General features: G+C 42.4%; 1 protein-coding gene across 18 annotated transcripts in view; it reads right to left on the bottom strand.

Annotated features, from left to right (window-relative positions):
* LOC109405099 (unconventional myosin-XVIIIa) overlaps window positions 1–21966 on the bottom strand; it is a 1227991-nt gene that overhangs the window by 719749 nt on the left and 486276 nt on the right. For 17 of the 18 annotated variants that reach the window (XR_009999527.1, XR_009999528.1, XM_062861168.1 and 14 more), the window contains 2 exons: window positions 16474–18095; window positions 16233–16418 (listed from right to left, as the gene is read on the bottom strand). The exons of the other annotated variant lie outside the window; for it this stretch is intronic. Coding sequence is in view for 15 of the 17 variants with exons in the window: in XM_062861168.1 (XP_062717152.1) it covers window positions 16233–16418; window positions 16474–18095 (1808 nt within the window). In the remaining 2 variants the exon portion in view is untranslated. The remainder of the gene's footprint in view (window positions 1–16232; window positions 16419–16473; window positions 18096–21966) is intronic. 18 annotated transcript variants of the gene reach the window in all.

Raw genomic sequence — 21966 nt, 5'->3', positions numbered from 1 at the left:
AAATGTTTTGTTAATGTGATCGTTTCAGATGCATCGGTTATGCCACCATTCGAAATTGGCAGTGATCCCAGAAATGATTGGCTTAAATGGAAAAGAGCTTTTGAAAGGTTCCTGAAAGCGAATTCCGTTGAAGAAGATGTGGAAAAGTGTGATCTTTTACTAGTGCTGGGTGGTATCGAGCTGCAATCTTACTATGATAAAGTGTTCAAGTGGGAAGTGCAAACGCCCACAGCTGATGGTAGTGGAAATCTTGTGCAAGTCAAGTATGATTCAGCCATTTTGTCCCTCGACAAATATTTTGCACCGCAATGTCAAAAGTGTTTCGAAAGGCATCTTCTCCGGGCAATGCAACAAGAAGAACGAGAACCGTTCGAAGAATTTGTCTTCAGGCTGCAGGATCAAGCAAACCGGTGTGCGTTCGCTGATGTCGACGACATGATTGTCGACCAAATAATCGAAGGCTGCAAATCAACGGATCTGAGGAAGCGTCTGCTGATAGAAGATTTGGCATTGAATGATTCGATTACACTCGGCAAGACCCTCGAAGAAGTGCAAAGGCAAACCAAGGAATACGATAGGCATCCGCTGACGGTAAATAGTTAGAATGATGAATGAGTAAGTATATTTTTATTAATTTTTTGTTGTATTATTGGATCACTGACAGACGCGTGAGATGCCCATGATGGTTCAGCAAATTACAAACACCAAATCGCGATCTTTTAACAATGCTGACCCGAAAAATTCCAGAAAGTGTTACAGCTGTAACAGATATGGTCACATTGCCAGGGAAACAGATAAATGCGCTGCTAGGGACTTTCCATGTTTTAATTGCGGAAATAAAGGGCATTTCAAAGTATGCTGTCGAAAAAGGAAACAGAGTGAATCGAGAAATGAACCCAGTTTCGAAAAAGCGCAAAAGTATAAACGAGTCCACGCCATTCAAGAAAGCCTCGAAGATCACAAAGCGGTATTTTTTGTTCACGAGAAGGAGCTTAACGAAGTGCTTCGTATGGACGTTGGAGGAATTGAAATAGCCTTGTTGATTGATTCTGGGTCCCCAGCTAACATTATCAACGCCCAAACATTCGAGTTCCTTAAAAAGAACAAGGCACATATCTTGAACGAAAGATGCCCAGATCGTCAGGATATGAAATTGAAATCCTTTGCATCCGACGAACACATTTTGTTCAGCAGTGCCTTCGAAGCACAAATCAAAATTCCAGGAGAAGATTCAGGCGTTTGGTCCCACATCCTTGTCGCTCCACAAGGTCAAACGAACTTGTTAAGCAAGAGCACTGCGTTTGCTTTGGGCGTGCTTAAAATTGGCTATAACGTGAACCGTATAAGCCCTGAGAAAGTTGTGGGACATCTTTCGGAATTTCCCAAAGTACCGGACGTGACGTTGAAAATACAACTAGACAAAAACGTACAACCAGTTGCTCAAGCTGCCAGGAGGTTTCCTATCGCAATGGAGGCGGATGTTGAAAACGCAATTCAGGAACTTCTTCAAAAGAACATCATCGAAAGAGCAGAGGGGCCATTAACCTGGGTTTCACCGCTGGTACCCATTCGAAAAACTGACGGACGTATTCGTTTATGCGTGGACATGAGAGCGGCAAACAAAGCAGTACAGCGAGAGAACTTCCCAATGCCGAACATCGACGCGGCAATGGCGTCCATCCGTAAGGTGTCAAAGCTCTCGAAAATTGATCTGGAAGCGGCGTATTATCATTTCGAGTTGGATCGCGAAAGCCGAAATATTACCACTTTTGTCGCACGCAGTGGCGTATATCGATTCCGCAGACTTATGTTCGGGATAAAGTCGGCACCTGAACTGTTCCAGAGAGAAATGGAGAATCTCTTCAGAGGAATAAAAGGATTGATTGTCTACATGGACGACGTGCTAATCTATGCAGAAACGGATGAAGAACACGACGAAATATTGAAACAGGTAAAATTTTGAGTATTCATGTTATTTTGTGGGGTATTTATTGATTATGTTTGTACAGGTTAAGCTTATGAACATTTTAATACCATTTGAACAGGTTTTGGATCGTATTGCACAGATGAACATGAAAGTAAACGAACAAAAATCACAGTTCGGCGTAAGGGAAGTAACTTTTCTGGGACATCATGTGTCAACAGAAGGAATTAAGCCTACTGACGAGAAAATCAGGGCAATTTTGGATTTGCAACCTCCATCATCGATTACGGAATTAAGGTCTCTTTTGGGATTAATTAACTTTGTCGGAAAATTTGTCCCCAACCTTGCAACAATGACCCGACACATGCGATCGCGATCCTTATTGCTAAAATAAAATTCTTTTGTATGGGGTGAAGAACATTCACGAGAGCTAGAAACTATCAAGACAGTCCTGGGAAAGGTAGAGTCCTTAGGATATTTTGACCCGAATGATGAGACACGGCTAATTACGGATGCGAGTCCATATGGATTAGGGGGTATACTAGTTCAAATTAAGAATGGCGTACCCAGAACAGTCTCGTGTATTTCAAAAAGTTTGGCAGATCACTCGAGTCGGGCAGTCGGGAAATAATTAGGATTGCCGTGATTTGTCTGACGGGTGAACGAATTTCCGATACTTTGTCCGGCAAACACTGCTCGATACAACCACGAATTTCTTTGGGGACGTACGTCGGAACGTAGAGAAAAAGTGCAAAAAAGTGATCGCTTCGAGGCTCTGACACTTTTGGGTCATGGCTTGTATGCCATGTATACAGTTCCAAATCAAAACAAACTTGCCAGCTGTCATTCCGAATTCCAATATGGCGGATTGTATGATATATCATATTGGATTACCTTCCTTTTACTTACCTTGATATAAACCATATTTGAAAGCGTTTGTCGTGTACTGAGTACACGACGCGACCGCTCGTGTAACTTTTTTTGATGCGACTGATGGAGGGTTAAAATGTAAATTATTTATTTTCACGGGACCGTAATGATCTATTTGAATGGCTTCAAAAGGAGTATCACCCTTATCAATGTTATGTAATTCTCCGTCATACTTATGTATCTTCTTAAAAAACAATACGCACTTCAAGCAACTTTTAATATAATTTAATACTTTTTCCTTCATACTTGGAAACTAATAACACCTCAATATTAATTCACAAACCTTATCACATCCAAAATGTCCCAAATCATCATGACATGTTTTAATGGCACGATTAATCATATCATGTGGAACATAAAATAACACCCTATTTTTGTGTTTCCTGTAAACCATACCGTCACGCAATTCATAAAATTTATGATCAATAGTCTGCAAATCATCTCTCAATTAATTTATTTAAGTGTCCCTTAACTGACATGCTATTAAGCATCGGTTGGAAAGAAAAATTTCCTTCATCGCTTAATTTTGCTCTTCTAAAACCGAATAACGCATCTAAAATCTTTCAACTAGTGAATTTAATACTTTAAATGCAAAATTAAATTTCTTCGAAATTTCCTCTTAAACGCCTAAAGTTAGGCAATTTCATTTGAAATAAGTGATTTCTATTACAATAAATGCCTATTTCTTCATAAAAAGAACTTTTTATAACAATTTCATGTTCTGATTAGCTGCCTAACATCCCAACCAAGGCTCCACAAAAATGTTAAAACAGAGAATTCACGGAAAGTCCTATTAGCAATTGATTGTTTAGCAGCAATGATATCAGCTAAATGAGAAATACATTGCAAATTCCTTGAAAAAATAAGGCAAAACTAACTTTTTTCAAAAAAAATAAAAGTCTACACTCATCTCTAGACATCTACGAATCAGATGACCTAAAAAGTTTAGGATCATTACGCCGCTTAAGAGTTCCTAGTATGGAATTACAATGTAGTACCCGAGTGATCAATTTCACCCCGCTGATCAATTTGACCCCGGTTTACGGTACATGGTCTCATCTGGGACAACCTTAATCTGTAAATTGAAAATAACATTGTTAATCATTATTTCCGTGTCAATAACTCCTATTATTTTAACAATTGTATCATTTAAGCCTTTGAATTCTATATCTTTGGTAAATGGAAGAATTTTGAAAAATGCTGGTATTTGACTTGCTTTGATTAGACTAACTGAACTACCTGTGTCAATTAGTGTTAAACATATGCACAGTGGGAAAAATCGACCCAAAAAACGGATCTTTTAACGCCGCTGGTTTCGGTACGTGAAGTTGACCATTTCTGACGTAAAAAAGTACGAGAAATCGATTGATGCTAATTTCATTCACCGCACAGCACGGAAAGTGGTCCATTTTGCCCTTTTTTCATTTTTGTATCAGAATCAAAATGATTTTGTATGAGAATCAAAATGTACTTTCAAACAACTAACACGACTGTAGATCATTGAAAATAGCTGCAGATGTAATTAGAGGTTAATAGAAATCATAAACATGTATGAAAGATCATTTTATTTTGCCCCATATGCCCCAACAACTGCTGGAAATTGTGAATTTTACATGATTATGAATAAATTTTTAATGTTACTGATTTGATTTTCTTTTTTTTTTTTGCATTACAAAAAGCGCTAGATCTGTTATCACCAGAATAATCTTCAGTAGTTGTCCAATTTGTTCCATTTTGACCTTTTATCATAGAAAAATGAGTTTTCAAATGTCCATATTTATCAGAAACAGATACTGTAGGGGTCATCCATTAAGTACGTCACGGTCCTAGGGGGAAGGGGGGATTTGTGAAAGTGTGACAAGGTATGTATTAAGTATAGGAAAAACCCGTACGTAGGGGGAAGGGGGGGGGAGGTGGTCGAAAATTCCCAATTTTAGCGTGACGTACTTAATGGATGCTCCCGTAATGGAACGTTGAAATTAGTTTTAGTTGCAATTGGAAGCTAACAACTATCATGCGCATAAATGAAAGATATTTTCCCTATTTTGCCCTACATGCCCCCAAAACTGCTGGATGATAACATTTTTCCAATTGTTTTGTAATATCTCTGGTTGCAATACATGAAATCCTAGATCATTTTTATATATACAAATACGGTTTATCGATAAAATTTAGAATCATTTACGGGAGGGTAAAAGTAGCTGTCCATTTTACCCCAATTTGCCCTGATTTGTTGTCGCCTCATGAATGAATTGATTCCTCCCATTTGCTTATGTCCGAATTGATAGACTTATGGTACTGAAACCAATGTAATCGAAAGGACAGTTAAAACATATTACATTGATGGGGAATACAGGGTACGATAAGCATTAACCATAACCTTATATTGTGGCAAATATACACACAACTGATTAAATCAAGCATCTTAAATATATAATTTGGTGCTTTGAGACGTTCTATTTAATCAGTATAGCGCATATTTTACATATTTTATAAAATGCTCATTATGCCCCTAATTCCCCATCAAAAGCTGAAATTATAGAAAAAGTCATATATATGTCTTGTTGATAACATTGGTTTCAGTTTCAATGGTAATAAGGGAAATTAATTTATTCATTATACTTGACAAAAAATCAGGGCAAATTGATTTATTCATTACATGACAAAAATCAGGGCAAATTGGGGTGAAATGGACAGCTATTTATACTATTCCGAGAATGATTCTAGTATTAATCGATAAACCGCGTTCGAATATATCAAAACTGATCCAGGGCTTCATGTTTTGCATCCAGCGACATAACAAAACCATACAAAATAGGCTGTTTTCCAGCAGATTCAGGGGCATTTAGGGTAAAATAGGGAAAATATATTTCATATCTTCTTCTTCTTCTTCTTCTTGGCGTAACGTCCTCACTGGGACAAAGCCTGCTTCTCAGCTTAGTGTTCAATGAGCACTTCCACAGTTTTTAACTGAGAGCTTCCTCTGCCAATGACCATTTTGCATGTGTATATCGTGTGGCAGGCACGAAGATACTCTATGCCCAAGGAAGTCAAGGAAATTTCCTTTACGAAAAGATCCTGGACCGACCGGGAATCGAACCCGTCACCCTCAGCATGGTCATGCTGAATACCCGTGCGTTTACCGCCTCGGCTATATGGGCCCTTATCATATTATTATTATATTTCATATACCCTTATTATATTTCACATATGCGCATGATAACTGTTGGCTTCCAATTGCACCTAAAAGTTATTTCAACGTTCCATAGCAGTATTTGTTTTTATAAATACATTTTAAATCTATTTTTTACATGAAAATAGGGCAAAATGGAGCAAATTGGACAACTTCCGAAGATGATTCTGGTGATAAAAGATCAAGCGTTTTTTGTTTATGCCAAACAAATCAACTTCAAGTCAGTAACATCAAAAATCCATTCATAAATAGGAAAAAAAATGAATATCCGACAGTATGGGGTAAAATAAGCATTTAAAAGGATCTTTCATGTATTCTCATGATTCCTATTAACTTCCAATTACACCTGAAGCTATTTTCAATGATCTACAGTAGTGCTAGTTGTTTGAAAGAACATTTTGATTCTCTTTTTGTATGAAAAAAGGGGAAATTGGGGCAAAATGGACCACTTCCCGTGCCGTGCGGTGAATGAAATTAGCATCAATCGATTTCTCGTAATTTTTTACGTCAGAAATGGTCAACTTCTCTTACCGAAACCAGCGACGTTAAAAGATCCGTTTTTTGGGTCGATTTTTCCCACTGTGATATGGTTTAAAATAGATACCTCGCGTTTAGTATCATACAGGCGTATCTACAATGATCGATTTCTCTTCGTCGATTTTCTCTTCTGATTATTTCGGAAAATACGACCAATATTCGGATGATCTCTCGGTGTATTTCGGTGAAGGACGACTAGGACTAGCATCTAAAATAACAAGCACAACCAAAAATGATTTGCAGGCCAAGCTATTAGCCGAAGAGAAAATCGATGAAGAGAAATCGATCATTGTAGATACGCCCGTATGATACTGAGCACGAGATACCAAATCTTAAACAACTCATAAAATGATCCTTTACTAATCTTATCCTAATCATATTACCTAGCTGATTCGTGTTTAGATCAAAATTTGTCTGACTAGCATCTGGAACCTGGTGACCTGTACACATTTTCAACTCGGTTTTTTCTAGGATCTGCATTCTCATTCGTCCTGTCCGACATCCGCAGTAATGGAGTATCAGCTCGGCAAAATTTCCAATTGTGAGCAAATCGATTACACTGAGAGCACTTAGCGGGAGGCCTTGGACAGTGTCTTGAAATGTGTCCATCCTGGTTACAATTGTGGCAAATCCATCGGGCTTCTGTTGATGGCATCCGAAAAACTGGAGGACTCTTCAACCCACTCACGCATTCAAATCTTTTCAAGCAGCTAATAACTTCCATCACTGAATTGAACTTCTGAAGAGACAGCATCGCTTGAAGACCTTGGTCTTGCATTCCACGAATTGCGTATTTGATCAAGGCCTGTTCGTTGAGGTTGATGTTTTTATCAATCGCCACAATTTCAAACACGTACTTCTCGAAATCTTCATCCGTTTTTTCAGACGACTCATCAAACGGAAATGAACATCTGCTTCATCCAGTATATTCGGGAAACCAATCGCTAATTCATTCTTGAAATCATCGCAGTTCGATATTTTTGATCTGACAGCTTCGTACCTGTTCGAGAAGCAAGCCTTGAAGCAAGTACGATCACTAGTATTTAAGTATGCCATGCAAATATTGTTAGAGTTAAATATAGTTTTGTTGAAACCTCCGACTCGTCTAGTCACCATTTATTTCTGCTCCAAGAGGTTATGGGCAACAGGTGGAGCCCTAGCAACGAGTCAACAGAGAAGAAAAATTTTCCAACTCGAGCGCAAGATGTAGAAACTGGGAGTTCAAAAACTCAATGGGACGAACTACAATTCCTGGAAGTTCAGTATGGAACTACTGCTCATCCGAGAGGATTTATGGAAGTTCGTTTGCGGGGCGAGACCTACCACGGAAGCGGATATTGCCGCATGGAACCAGGGCGATCAACGGGCGCGTGCGACGATCGGGTTGCTGATGGAGAGTACCCAACACGGACTCATTAAGCAAACGACCACGGCCAAGGAAGCCTGGGAGAATTTGAAGAACCAGGACGACGGAATTTTTCGAAGGCCAAGACTGTACGTGAGAACAACGATTTCGCATTCATGACGCTTGGAACCGAGAAACCAGCTGGAAAGTGGATTGTAGATTCGGGCGCTACGTCACATATGTGCGGAGACAGGAGCTACTTCGTGGATCTGGAAGAATGTGCTTCGGAATACATCACTTTAGCAGACGGGAAAACGACAGCAGCGAAGGGCAGAGGTACCTGTTGTGTGATTTGCTATGATCCGGACGGCAACAAGAACAACATCACTCTCTCGGACACGCTGTATGTACCGGATTTGGAAGCAAACTTGATCTCGGTGAGGAAGCTGGTTGCAAGAGGTGCAAACGTTTCGTTCGACACTGCAGGATGCACGATCATGAGGGAACAGCGAATTGCGGCCACCGCCGTACTGGTGCGAGGTTTGTATGAACTAATTACAGTAAACGAAGCAATGAAAACTGTAGAGCAAGGCCATCGTGAGGACTGTCTACATCAATGGCATCGGAAACTGGGACATCGTGACCCCGACGCAGTACAAGACATCATTAAGAAGAAGCTAGCCACGGGGATTCAAATCACGGATTGCGTGCGGTTTGCGAGTGCTGTTTGGAAGCGAAGGCAACAAGAGTTCCATTTCCGAAGCAATCAACGACATCCTGTGGACAATCGCTGGACCTGGTGCATGTGGACGTTTGTGGACCAATGAATACGGCTACGCCAGGCGGCTGCCGTTACTTTTTGACGGTTATAGACGATTGTTCCCGTTATTGCACTGTCTATTTCCTACGCGAGAAGTCAGAAGCGGAATTACGATTGAAGGAGTTCATCTCGGAAATGAAAACGACTTTCGTAAGACCACCGAAGATAATCCGTTCAGACAATGGTGGGGAATTCAAGAATAAAGCATTGGACGCGTTTTGTAAGAAGGAAGGAATTCGTCAGCAGTTTACGACGCCCCACACGCCGCAGCAGAATGGGATTGCTGAAAGGAAGAACCAGTCTCTGAAGGAAATGGCAAGATATATGATTCTCGACGCTGGACTACCACTGAAATACTGGGCGGAAGCTGTGTGTACCGCTAACTACCTACAAAATCGCCTCCCGTCAAGATCAGTTGAGCGAACGCCTTATGAGATGTGGTGGGGAAAGCAGCCTGATTTGAAGCACCTTCAAATTTTCGGAACCGAAGCATATGTGTGGATACCGAAGGTCAACCGGACGAAACTAGAGTCTGCAGCGGAGAAGCTCGTGTTTGTAGGATATTCTTCGAACCAGAAGGCCTACAGGTTCATCGATTTGAAGACCAATCGAATTGTGAACAGCAGAGATGCGAAGTTTCTTCAAAGAAGCGGGACGTGCAATACTGGAGATGACAATGGAAGTATCGTGGACTATCCGTTACGAACAGTATCAGGAACAACATCCAAACCTAATCCTTTTTCTATCGTTGCAGGGGACATTCGCGGCGAACCAGTGCAAATTGAAGAGGAGCCAGAATCCGATTATGAAGATTGTGATGATCGTGACGATGCCTCAACTGATGATGACGACAGCCGCACTGAACGTCCCCCCAACGCACCGGCCGAACATCCGGCACGAACTTCAAGTCGTTCAACAAAAGGTGTTCCACCAGCGAGGTATCATGAAAGCGGCCGATTAGTGAACGATAACACCGAAGATCCTAGGAGCTACACTGAAGCGACATCCTGTGACGAGCGCGATCTGTGGAAAAGAGCAATGGATGAGGAGTATGCGTCATTAATGGAAAATCGGACGTGGGAAATAGTCAAGCTGCCTCCAGAGCGAAACCCCATTGGCTGCCGATGGATTTACAAAAAGAAGGTCGATGAAAAGGGAAATGTCTGCCGTTGGAAAGCTCGTCTTGTTGCTCAAGGATACAATCAGAAGTATGGCACTGATTATGATACTGTTTTTGCTCCAGTTGCGAAACAAACAACACTTCGTGCGCTTTTGTCTGTAGCTGCCAGGCGAGGAATGCAAGTGAAGCACATAGATGTCAAGACCGCTTATTTGTACGGAGAATTGGACAAGCCCGTGTTCATGCGACAGCCCCCCGGATACGAGACTGGTAATCCCGATGATGTGTGCTGCATAAGGAGGAGTTTGTATGGACTTATTTGGGGATCCAGATTGAACGAAATAGCACCGGTGAGTTTACGCTGTGCCAGAAGAACTACATCCAGTCATTGGCCGTGAAGTTCCAATTGGATCAAGCTAAACCGTCTGCAATACCGATGGATCCTGGTTACCTCAACATCAAGCAAAAGGAGGAGATCGAGGAGGAGATACTACCGACAAAAGAGAAGTACATGAGTTTTATTGGAATACTCACTGAGGCCAACACTGTCCACAAAGCTACCCAGGGAACCGACAACAAACTACCGGGGGAATGTTTCGGACGCGTACGGCGGAGAAACACGGGAGCAACACAAAGATGCGTGTGCACGTCGCGGCGGTCGGTTTATTTCAAAACAACAATCTATGTACAAACAATAACAGAATACATACATACATTTAGCAGGGTCGGCGCAGGGCAAGATGACAAACATCGCAACATATATTAGGCTGGCCCAAATATTCCAACACTCCTCCTCGATGTTGGTCATCACAATCACAAAGTCCGTTCACAAAGCTTACTATTTCACAAAGTCTTCACAAAGTTCACATTGGACAACACAGCCTACACAAAGTTCCTCCTCCTGCACCGAACACTTCTGCTTCGTCAAGTATCACACAAAGAGTCGCATAGTCACAAAGTTCCACTTAGTATCGGAGTCCCTCGTCAAAACAGTCATAAAAATCTTCTTGGTCGAACTCCTCCTCAGCGCGATGCCCAGCTGCATTTCTCCGGCGGTTGCCGATCTCCGCTCCTCCAGCTATCTTCAGGGCATACAGCTCACCACTAAGCTCCGCGACGGCTTCCACTCTTCCGCTGGCATTTATTACCTGGCACTTCGACTCCACAAAGTTCACTCTCAGTCCCTTCTGTGCCAGCTTCCGGACCGACAGCAGTCCACAGTCCAGCTTCGGGATGTACAGCACGTTCTCCACTTTCACGGTGTTCATTCTTCCGTCTCCATCGACGCACTCCAGGAAGCCTTCTCCAACACCGGCAGATCTCAGCACCGAGCCGTCCGCCAAGTTCACTTCCTGTTTCACCTTTTCGTCGATCTTCACGAAGAACTTTCGGTCACTGGTCATGTGGCTCGAGCAGCCACTGTCCACGTACCAGGACCTCCGCTTCCGCTGACCTCCCACGCCGAAACAAATTCCCGGGTTCTTCTTCACTGCAGCTTTCTTCACTTCCAGATCTTTTCTTCCACTTTCACTTAGCATTGGGCACTCTCTCCGGAAGTGGCCCGGTTTCCGGCAGTTGTAGCAGACTCGCTGTCTTGGTTTTCTGCTTCCGTTGCTCCTGCTTCGCACATTCAGCGCCCGGTCGTGGCGCTCCTCGGACACACTTTGCCGCTTCTCCATCCGTCGGTGGTACTCGTCCATCAGTCGCTGCTTCACGAACTCTAGCGACTGGTCGGCATCCGGACGGCTCTCCAAGGCCGTCACCAGTCCGTTGTAGGATTCCGGCAGACTCCGGTACACCATCGCCACTTGTAGCGATTCTTCTATCTTCTGCCCCGCACACGAAAGCCGATCGAACAGTTCCTCGATCACGAACAGGTGCTTCTCCATGTCCGCAACTTCTTCGTAGTTTAGACTACACAGCTTCTTCAGAAGCGACACTCGCGACGTCACCGTAGCCTTTTCGTGGTACTTCTTCAAACGTTCCCACACTTCCGCCGCAGACTTCAAGTCTTTCACTAGCGGCAACTGATTGTCTTCCACATTCAGAATGATCATGGCTTTCGCCTTTTGATCCTCTTTCGACCACGCCGCAGTCACTGGCGCTGGCTTCGCTTCCGAAACCGCATGCCACAGGTCGAAAGTAATCAGCAGCATCTCCATTTTCACCTTCCACGTCTGGTAATTTTTATTATCCAGACGGGAAATAAAAACTTTTTCTGCCATCTCGAAATTGTCACTTTTCTGTTGGCGCACACTGTATGCACGAAGGTACAGCCAACAACACACGCGAACGTACCCGACGGCGGTACACACAGACTCCGTCACTTCAGTTCGATTTACGTTCGATCACCACGGCTACGGTAACGAATACACTAATCGCGGCACAAAATGGCAATAATCTTCTTCTCACGGCTGCGGGACATAAAATGGTGCACCACAGAGTCTATCTGGCACTGTCTACCTCGTTCTGGAAGCCACTTGCTCCAGCCGAACGAGCGATATTTCCGCCGACCACTTTTACCACACAAAGTCTGTCCCAGTCACTGTCAGCTGTTCTTCACACACAGCAGCTGATGGAACACAAGCCGAGTCGAGTAATTAATTTCACTCCCCCACCGACCGGCACCACAGAGAAGTAATCATCCGCGGGATGATTTTTTACTTCGCGACTGTCCGAGCACTTTTCCGGTTCTTCACCACACTGGGCCCATGACCTATTGGAATACTCACTGAGGCCAACACTGTCCACAAAGCTACCCAGGGAACCGACAACAAACTACCGGGGGAATGTTTCGGACGCGTACGGCGGAGAAACACGGGAGCAACACAAAGATGCGTGTGCACGTCGCGGCGGTCGGTTTATTTAAACTAACAACAATGTACAATGCATAAACAATAACAAACATACATACATTAGGCAGGGTCGGCGCAGGGCAATGATGATAAACATCGCAACATTCATTAGGCTGGCCCAAATATTTCAACAAGTTTGATTGGAGCTTTGCTTTATTTGGCGGTAAGTTGCAGACCCGACATCGCTATAAGCGCGTCAATTCTTGGACGAAAGGTTAGCAAACCAACCAAAGCGGACTGGACAGAAGCGAAACGTACGTTGCGATATTTGTATTCGACTGCTTACATGAAGTTGACACTCGGAGGAGCTGGAGACCTGATTGGATACGCTGACGCGGATTGGGCAGGAGATAAGACCGACCGTAAATCCAACACCGGGTTCGTGTTTCAACTTGGGAAAGGATCAATATCGTGGACAGCTCGTAAACAACAATGCGTGACACTATCTTCGACAGAAGCCGAGTATGTGGCGATTTCTGAAGCGAGCAAGGAGCTGATGTGGCTGTTGAAACTTTTGGCGGACTTGGGTGAGAAGATTCAAAAACCGGTTACGATCAAGGAAGACAACCAGAGCTGCATTAGTTTGCTGCAAGCTGAAGGAGAATCCCAACGTACGAAGCATATTGATACGAAGTTCAACTTCATTCGTGACATTTGCAACAATGGAACATTGAAGGTAAAGTACTGCCCAACCGAATTTATGAAAGCTGATATCCTGACAAAACCCTTGGCGCGCATCAAACATGGAATGCTGAGGGAATCTCTTGGTATACACTATATCGCACTTGAGGAGGAGTGTTCGAGAAGCAAGCCTTGAAGCAAGTACGATCACTAGTATTTAAGTATGCCATGCAAATATTGTTAGAGTTAAATATAGTTTTGTTGAAACCTCCGACTCGTCTAGTCACCATTTATTTCTGCTCCAAGAGTACCGAATTCGGGGAACTTCTCCTAATCTTGTGACTGCATGATGAAGGGTTGTATGATTCGACCAGGAATAGAAGAGCTTCAAATTTTCTATATTTGCAATCCATGAATTTGATGTAACTTCATTTGAATTGAAAACAGGAATTAATTTCTTGACATCGTCCGGGTGCATTGGAAATTGAGTGATGAACGGTCCTTGGGCCCCAACGTTTGAAAAATTTGAACGTTTTCATTTTCATTTGTACTTGAATCATCGTCTAATTTTGATGTATGAATCCGGTTTGAACCAGTAGCTTCAGTTTCATTATCATTTTCAACCAATCCAGGACGGCTGCGAGGTGGACTTCTGGCAATACGGCGCATCTTGAACTGCTATGACTTTGGTGATCTTGAAAGAAAATGAAGTTCTTCTGAAGTTGTAGAAGTCGTCTGGTTGATGGTTGGGAACAGAATGAATTTATTGACTTACAGTGTTCCTAACTGTCTAATCCCTAAGCCTACTACAACGGAAACGGAAATGAACAACATAGATGTTACACGCTACTACAATAGAGACGCTTAATGCGCCAGAAAAGTTGCCTGGGACTTGACAAGCCTTTCATTTAACGAACTCTCGACACCTGGCCAGGTCCTTACGATCAGCGGGGATGAGGAGGAAATGTTGATTAGATATCTACTCAGAATATGTCCAAGAACTTGGCCCACTTCATAGATATCTGGAGTTGGAAATTGGATAGGGTTTAATGGGGTGCTTTCCTTGGCGAAAAAGCGTACGAAAAATTGTCATGGTTTAGTATTTATCTGGTTAACTCTCTGGTAAAGTTTAAAAAAATAGCAAAAAAAAACAACCCAACGGCTGCTGTGTGGTCGCTCACCAACTTTAACTTTAGCAACTTCATCTGTGTACAACCAGTGAGGCGTTTTCATCACGTGTTGGCCAAAAAAGTGTGCTACACTTACAAGTGTGTAACTTAAATCAAATCAAAGCAAATCAGAAAGATCTCACCGGTTTGTCTGATGATCGTCAAAAAGGTGCTGCAACGGCTGCACGTCAATCTTGATCCCCAACAATTCATCAGCAACATCGTGACGAGCCAGAGTTTTCGGAATCCACTTGATCTTCCATCAGGACGCTCTTTTTACGTTGTATCCACAGTTCAACAAAATAGAGTTTCTTAACTCGATTCTAATTTTCCGATATCCTTGAGAGCATCAGCCGAATTGAAGTTTCGCCGTACAAATAAAAATTCACGAGAACGAAAAAAAAAACGGTGACAGAAAAAAATTTAATGTACGTCCACGCGCAGTGCTTATCTCCCAAAAAATGGTCCACAGTGAGCAAAAATTTTCAAATGAAAAAGTTGTTTGAGGTCCCTCGGTGGATTTTTTCGATCGACCCGTTAAATGAAAACTATAAACCTATAGGTATATATATTTTCGAGTAACGGAGAATTTGGCGATGCCTATTTTTTTTGCGATAATATTGTTCTACCAGGCACGCCGTGAACAGATTATTCAGATCCAGTGATACAAGAACCAGTTGGAAAACTTTAGCGAGAAACAGTTGAAAAAAAAAAATCGAATTTGTAGTTAATTTTATTAAACTTCTTGTAGTTTTATAGAAATTTGGCTCTGTAATACCTAAAGACACATTTTTTAAATCCTCCAAAAGAAGAATATTAAAGATGTTGACAAGTCCAAAGCTTGTGCAGTCTCTGCTCTGTGGTCCAATGAACACCCGTATTTATACTACCTTAGGTAGATATAATGAATCATACCTAGACATTTAGGTACTGTCATGAATAGTATATCATGTAGGTAGATATCCTATGCACACAACCATTAGGTAGACACTACAGTCCTTTCCCCTTTAGAAAACTTCAAAAAATAACATTCATCACCAAATAATGATAGCACAAAAAACTGACGAGTCCGTCACTTTCAAAGAACATATCTGTTCGTCAACAAAACTACAACAACAAAAGGACGATTTCGCTATCCCAACATCGGCAACTTTACAAAAAAAAAGTACAAATAACACAAATCCATTCACCAAAACATAACATATGACAATTCCGCCACAAAAGAACAATTTTGTTCACCACAAAAAATAACATTTCGTTATTACCAAAACAACAAGACAATTTCGTCAACAAAAAAGAACATTCTGTTCACAACATACTGGCAATTCTACCAAAAAAAGAACAATTCCGTTCTCCACAAAAATAACAATTTGTTATTACAACAACCTGAAAACCAAAAGGAAATAATTTCGGAATAACTCAAAAGAAATTACACGTTCCTTGATCCTCGTCGCCACTTTTATATCCTCCAAAAGAAGAATATTAAAGATGTTGACAAGTCCAAAGCTTGTGCAGTCTCTGCTCTGTGGTCCAATGAACACCCGTATTTATACTACCTTAGGTAGATATAATGAATCATACCTAGACATTTAGGTACTGTCATGAATAGTATATCATGTAGGTAGATATCCTATGCACACAACCATTAGGTAGACACTACAACATCGAGTCTAATAAATAAATAGAAATAAAAAAATAACCAACTATTTGTCACTTACCTGACTAGTACCAATTCGATAAACGGACGAGTCTATTTCATTGATGTTTAAAATATTTTGTACAGTCAATTCATCATTCATATCACCAAGTAATCCAAAACGGCGTGTGAATTCCGATAATGGTACACTTATCGGAAAACCAGAACGGTACAAGCGTGAAGATTGTAAGACCTGTGAACCTCGTAACTGAAATGTAGTTTAGACAATATACTAGATATGTTAGGAAAAGTATATTTGTTACCTGACTTCGTAGTAATGAAATGTCTTCGTTCCGTATTACATTGGTATTTGAATTCGTGTACTCCGATATTCCAGATTGATTATGGAATATAAAACAATGCGTGAAATGTGTTTTAGTCCGCCTTAAGGTATCAATAATACTATCAACCGTAAATTTCACCTGCATTATTAATGAATTTCGCTTTATTCCTTTTGATGCAAATGAACGTCTTATACTTGAAATACGCCGCAATGACTGATTGTCTTCTGTACAAATAACAGAGCTAAAACGAACTGTCCCTCCACTGCGTCTATAGCAAATAGTAGCGAGGCTACTAATTTCTGTTTTGGAGCTTGCCTGAAGTAAACTTGAAGCATTAATGGCTGATGAATTCTTATGACTTTCCTTAAGCCATCCGGACGAATCGTAGGTTACTGGATTTGTTCCTTGCAGATGTTGTAGAATAAAATGACGCTTCTTTATTCCTTTTTTCAAGAGCATGTGGCTTTCGCGATCAAAATGCAATGAAAACAATCTCTCCAAAAATGTGTCATCACTGGCATTAGGATACATAACTTCTTCGTCCAGCAACCAAAACAGACCACGTTTATCTGGCTCCCGACTGTTCTGCGATGTGCACACAAAATGTGTTTGTGGTGTTTTATCGAGTAAATTTATTAACGGAGTTGAGCATGTTTCATGAAGAGGATCTGATTCTATTTCTACTAGTTCTTGCGCATATCGATTACGAGGTAAATCCAGGGATACATAGTGGAATAAAGACTGCAGGCGTTCTTGCAAGTAATTGTTTTTTAGGTCGGATAGTGATGCTCCGGTTTGTACACCATAATTCATGCAATTTTGAAAACCCGGTGTATCGACTAATAGAATAGATGCAATGGTTGCATTAGATGTCATAAATGCTTTGTTCACTAATGCTACGATTGCAGATACAGTTTCAGAATACAATCCGACCACAAGTGCTTCTAAATTATTCAATGCTGGTTCTAATAAATCTTGCACTTCCTGTTGCTGTGATTTCGTTGTGATTACATTTGAAAATAATGAGTCTGCTAATTCTTCCATTGTAGTTCCTAACAAAGTGACTGCATTCCTGGCATGTGATGGGTCGGCAAATTGCACTCGTTTTGTTTCTGTGCCTGTTATCGTATAGCCGGCATTTCCCAAATGAAATATTGCAGCGAGAACATTCCAAATTGCTTTTACTGTAGACGGGTCTATGTTAAGTACGTTGAAGGCGTGTTGTAGTTTGGCAAAATCGGATGACGCTTTTTGTTTGTCTTCGAGTTTATTTGGAAGCTTTATGAAAATATTGTTTTCAAAGTAATCATTTTCTAAATAAAGTTCTTTCCGAAGATGATTTTCAGAACCAAGTAATAACCGCGTGAATACGTGGAATGTTTGCTGCTCACTTTCGATTTGTCTTATTATTTTTATTCTTTCTAATAGTAATATTTGTACCGAAGCAGAAGCTATTTGTCCACAATGATCGAAATCTAAATTAATAATTTGTGTGCATTTTGTTGCATTTTTATTAGAATAGGATTGTGCATTTCCAAATGCTTCCAAAATGACACTTAGAGCGCTAACTTTTTCCACAGTTAGCACTTTTTTGTTGGAACCTGTAAATAAAAAAATAAAATATGGCTTATATCTATGAGAAATATCGATTGAGGTAAAATTGTGCATTATTACAATTTGGACCCTCCCGTAATAAGGCCTGAAGTGCACAGGGTCAAATATTTGACTAGGAAAGTGTTACGTACGCGCCGGCGGTGTGGTCGAGTGCATCGTTGCACATTAATTAAACGCGTACGTACAAAACAAACATACTAAAACTTTATTAAAACGAATGAACTAATCAAACATGCATTCGCGGGAAGCGCGCGGACTATTACAATGGCTGAATTGTTATTGTTTACAATTATGCTACGCACATCTACGGGTAGCAGTCAAGCTGCTACCAGTGAGCATAGCAGTGTTGGTGGTGGTAGCGATCGCTTGATCACTAGGTTGGTCCAGTGGTTCCCAACATCTCCCCTCTTAGTACAGCTGGTACGGGTCGAACCTTATCGGCGGTCTTCGTTGGCGTGAAGAGCGGCGAGGCAACGGACCAGCTGTTTCGGTCTCTGTAGCTGACATAAACTCTGCGGAGCTTGTTGCCGAGGATGATGGGAATCTGGATGTTGACGCTGACACAGAAGAAGACTCACGAGTCTCCGTCGTGGCTGGAGACACCCAGACCAGGCTCGGTTGAGCTGGTGTAGCTTGCAGTAGAGTCGAGTGCTCGGACGGTGCTGCAAGCGTCGATGGCATCTGTGTCACCGGAACGAATGGTGCTGGAGTTGGTAGCGAAGGTGAACGTGACGGAGAATGGCGTGCTGATTGAGCATGACTTAGCTGATGCAGATTACAGGCATGAAGCAGGATGTCCAAAGGCAACTGATGCTTACCAGCCCTGTACGGAATCGTGCTGGGCTTTGGTGCGTTGTCAGCACCTGCCCGGCTACGCAACTGGTTGATGTGCGACCGAAGCATACGCCTCAGTACGACTGCAGCGACCAACACGTTTGCTCGTGTTCCGCGGCGTGCTCGCCAGAAAGTATTGGAGTATAAACGAAAAAAAAAAACTCGTTGGCAATATAGCGCTAGTTTGCTGCGCCATTTTTCCGCTCTTTAGCTCTGTGCAAAGAGCACACAGAATTAAGAAGAAGAAGAAGAAGAAGAAGCATACGCCTGTCTTCCACCCACACGTTTAACATGACGTTACCTATCCGCTCCAATACTATTGCAGGGGCCCATCTCCAGGAATTACTTGAGTGCATCTTGGCGTACACTAGATCACCTTTCCCGAAAGTTCGTGAACCCTGATCATCCGACGGCTAAACTCCAGGCTGGTCCGTATTTTGCGCCCCAACTTCGGACGGAGATTTGCCTTCGTGTTCTCACGGATTCGGTGACGTACGGTATGTCATCAGAAAAGTGTCCAGTGCTTCTTGAATAGCTCCTCTCCCCTCTCGGATTTTCTTGATTGCTCGCTTGAATGTGTCCACGAAACGTTCTGCCTGCCCGTTGGACTGCGCGTGGAACGGTGCGGTGGTCACATGATTGATCCCGCTCTCTAGGCAAAACTGCGCGAGCTCGGCACTAGTGAACTGCGTGTCGTTGTCGCTGACTGGCGTTTCTGGCATGCCAAGGCGAGCGAACTGACTCCGTAGGATTCCGATGGTAGTTGAGATTGTGATCGACTTGGTTCGGACGATTTCCACCCACTTGGAAAGCGAATCGATGCTGAGCAAGAAGTTTTCTCCCTCGATAGGCCCAGCGTAATCGATGTGAACCCCCTGCCACGGGTGTGTTGATTTTGGCCACGACAGCGGCGCGGATTTAGGCGGTCTTTTGGCTGCAGCTGCACAACTGTGGCAACCACTGACGTGCGCAGCGATGTCCAAATCGATCGACGGCCAGTACACGTAACTTCACGCAATCGCCTTCATGCGCTGGATCCCCGGATAGTCTCGGTGGAGATGGTGTAGGCAACGCATCCGGAAACCGCTAGGAATCACAAGGCGTTCAGCAAATATGACGCACCCTTGAACCATGGACAGTGAGTCACTACGGTCGAAGAACCAGTGAACCTCTCGGTCCTGGATGGCCGTTTTGGAATTTGGCCAACCTTGCTGAATGTAGCGGTAGACCTTGCTAAGAACAAGGTCAGAGCGGGTGGTCTGCTGAATCGCCCTGAAATGGAGAGGAAGTGCATCAACTGCATCTAATGCTATTGATCTTACATCGTTCTCGGTGATAGCGCTGGCTACGATGAAGTCTTCTTCCGGCCTGACGTGTTTGTTGATGAGCCGGGACAGAACGTCGGCGTTCCCGAACTTCTCGGTGTTCATGTAGACGATGTCGAAGTCGTAGAGCAGTAGCTGAAGTGATTCGCTGTGTAGACTGCGGTGCCTTTCTTCGAACCGAAGATTCGAAGCAGCGCACAGGGGGACCATTAACCTTAGTAAGGTCTTGGGGTCTTTTTTTACCTTTTTCGAATTTCAATTCTCTGTAGTTTTTGTTTAACTAATCCTTGGGGTCTTGGGGTCTTTTTTGACCTTTTTCGAATTTCAATTCTCTGTAGTTTTTGTTTAACTAATCCTAGCAATCTGAAATTTTCTGACAATTATTTTTTCGCGGAAATAAACCTTTCCCAAAAATAAAATAAATTGAACGACCCCTAGCGGCGCTCCCGTAAAAAGTTACAAATAAGACCCTGGGGTCATTTTTGACCCCAAACTTTGAACAGCTCGCAAAAATCAGTGGCTTGTCCGCTTTTGGATCTCTTTGGCTCAAATGAAAGGGCCACAAGTCTAGTTTTCAAAACCACCGGAGAAATCCGGATTTGGCCACTGTGGCCACCGGGAACCTGCTTCAACTGAAAAATACCGCTTTAGAGACCCTAACTTTGACAGGCTATAACTTTGCAACCAAACAAGTAATCAGGACCGTCCAAGAATCGTTGGAAAGATATTTACGTGGCCTTTGATTATATACATTAATATTGACTAATTAATGAGAACTGGTTCCGGAAATCCGGAACATCCGAAATATTATTTTTCATTGTTGATATGTGCTTGAAAATCCACGAATGTATTCCCTTTATACATTTTATTGCATAACTTCTCTGCACACTTCACTGAAATGAGAAACATATTGTTTAGGACCATTTTTGGAAGGTTCTGGGCAAGTCTGGTCAATGCTAAACGGGTTACAGGGACTCCGGAAGGTGGTCAATTGGGTAACGACAATGAACTTCGTATAGTTTTTGCTCCAAAACACGGCGCCACATGGTTCAACCTTCTTCTGTTGTTCTTGTGATACAAAAAGAGATTGATTGTCATCTTCTTCTTCTTCTTCTTCTTCTTCTTCTTGGCATAACATTCCTACTGGAAAACTGGAAAACCTGCTTCTCAACTATGAGTTTAATGAGCACTTCTACTGGTATTTACTGAGAGCTTTCTCTGCTAATCATTATTTTACATATGTATATCGTGTGGCAGGCACGCCCAAAGGAGTAAGGGTAATTTCCCTTAGAAAAGTTTCTAGCCCGACCGTAAATCGGACCCGTGCCCCTCAGTATGGTCATGCTGAATGCCTTTACAGTAGGGTGGCTCACACTTATATGAAAGAAAAAATCGAAAAACTCCAAGTCTTACCTCCCAAATCAGTTGTTTTGGACTCCCAGAAGTTAGCATAGCATAGCATAGCATAGCATAGCCGACCGTACACATCCTGGGGTGGCTGTCGATAGAGAAGTTTAATGCGCCAGAAAAGTTGCCTGGGACTTGACAAACCTTTCATTTAACGAACTCTCGACACTTGGCCAGGTCCTTACGATCAGCGGGGATGGGGAGGAAATGTTGATTAGATATCTACTCAGAATATGTCCAAGAACTTGGCCCACTTCATAGATATCTGGAGTTGGATGTGGATGGGGTGTTA

This window comes from Aedes albopictus, chromosome 3, assembly GCF_035046485.1.
Source record: "Aedes albopictus strain Foshan chromosome 3, AalbF5, whole genome shotgun sequence".
Taxonomy (NCBI): Eukaryota; Metazoa; Arthropoda; class Insecta; order Diptera; family Culicidae; genus Aedes; species Aedes albopictus.
The sequence above is the reverse complement of the archived record's forward strand: the minus strand, read 5'-3'. Positions and strand labels throughout refer to the sequence as shown.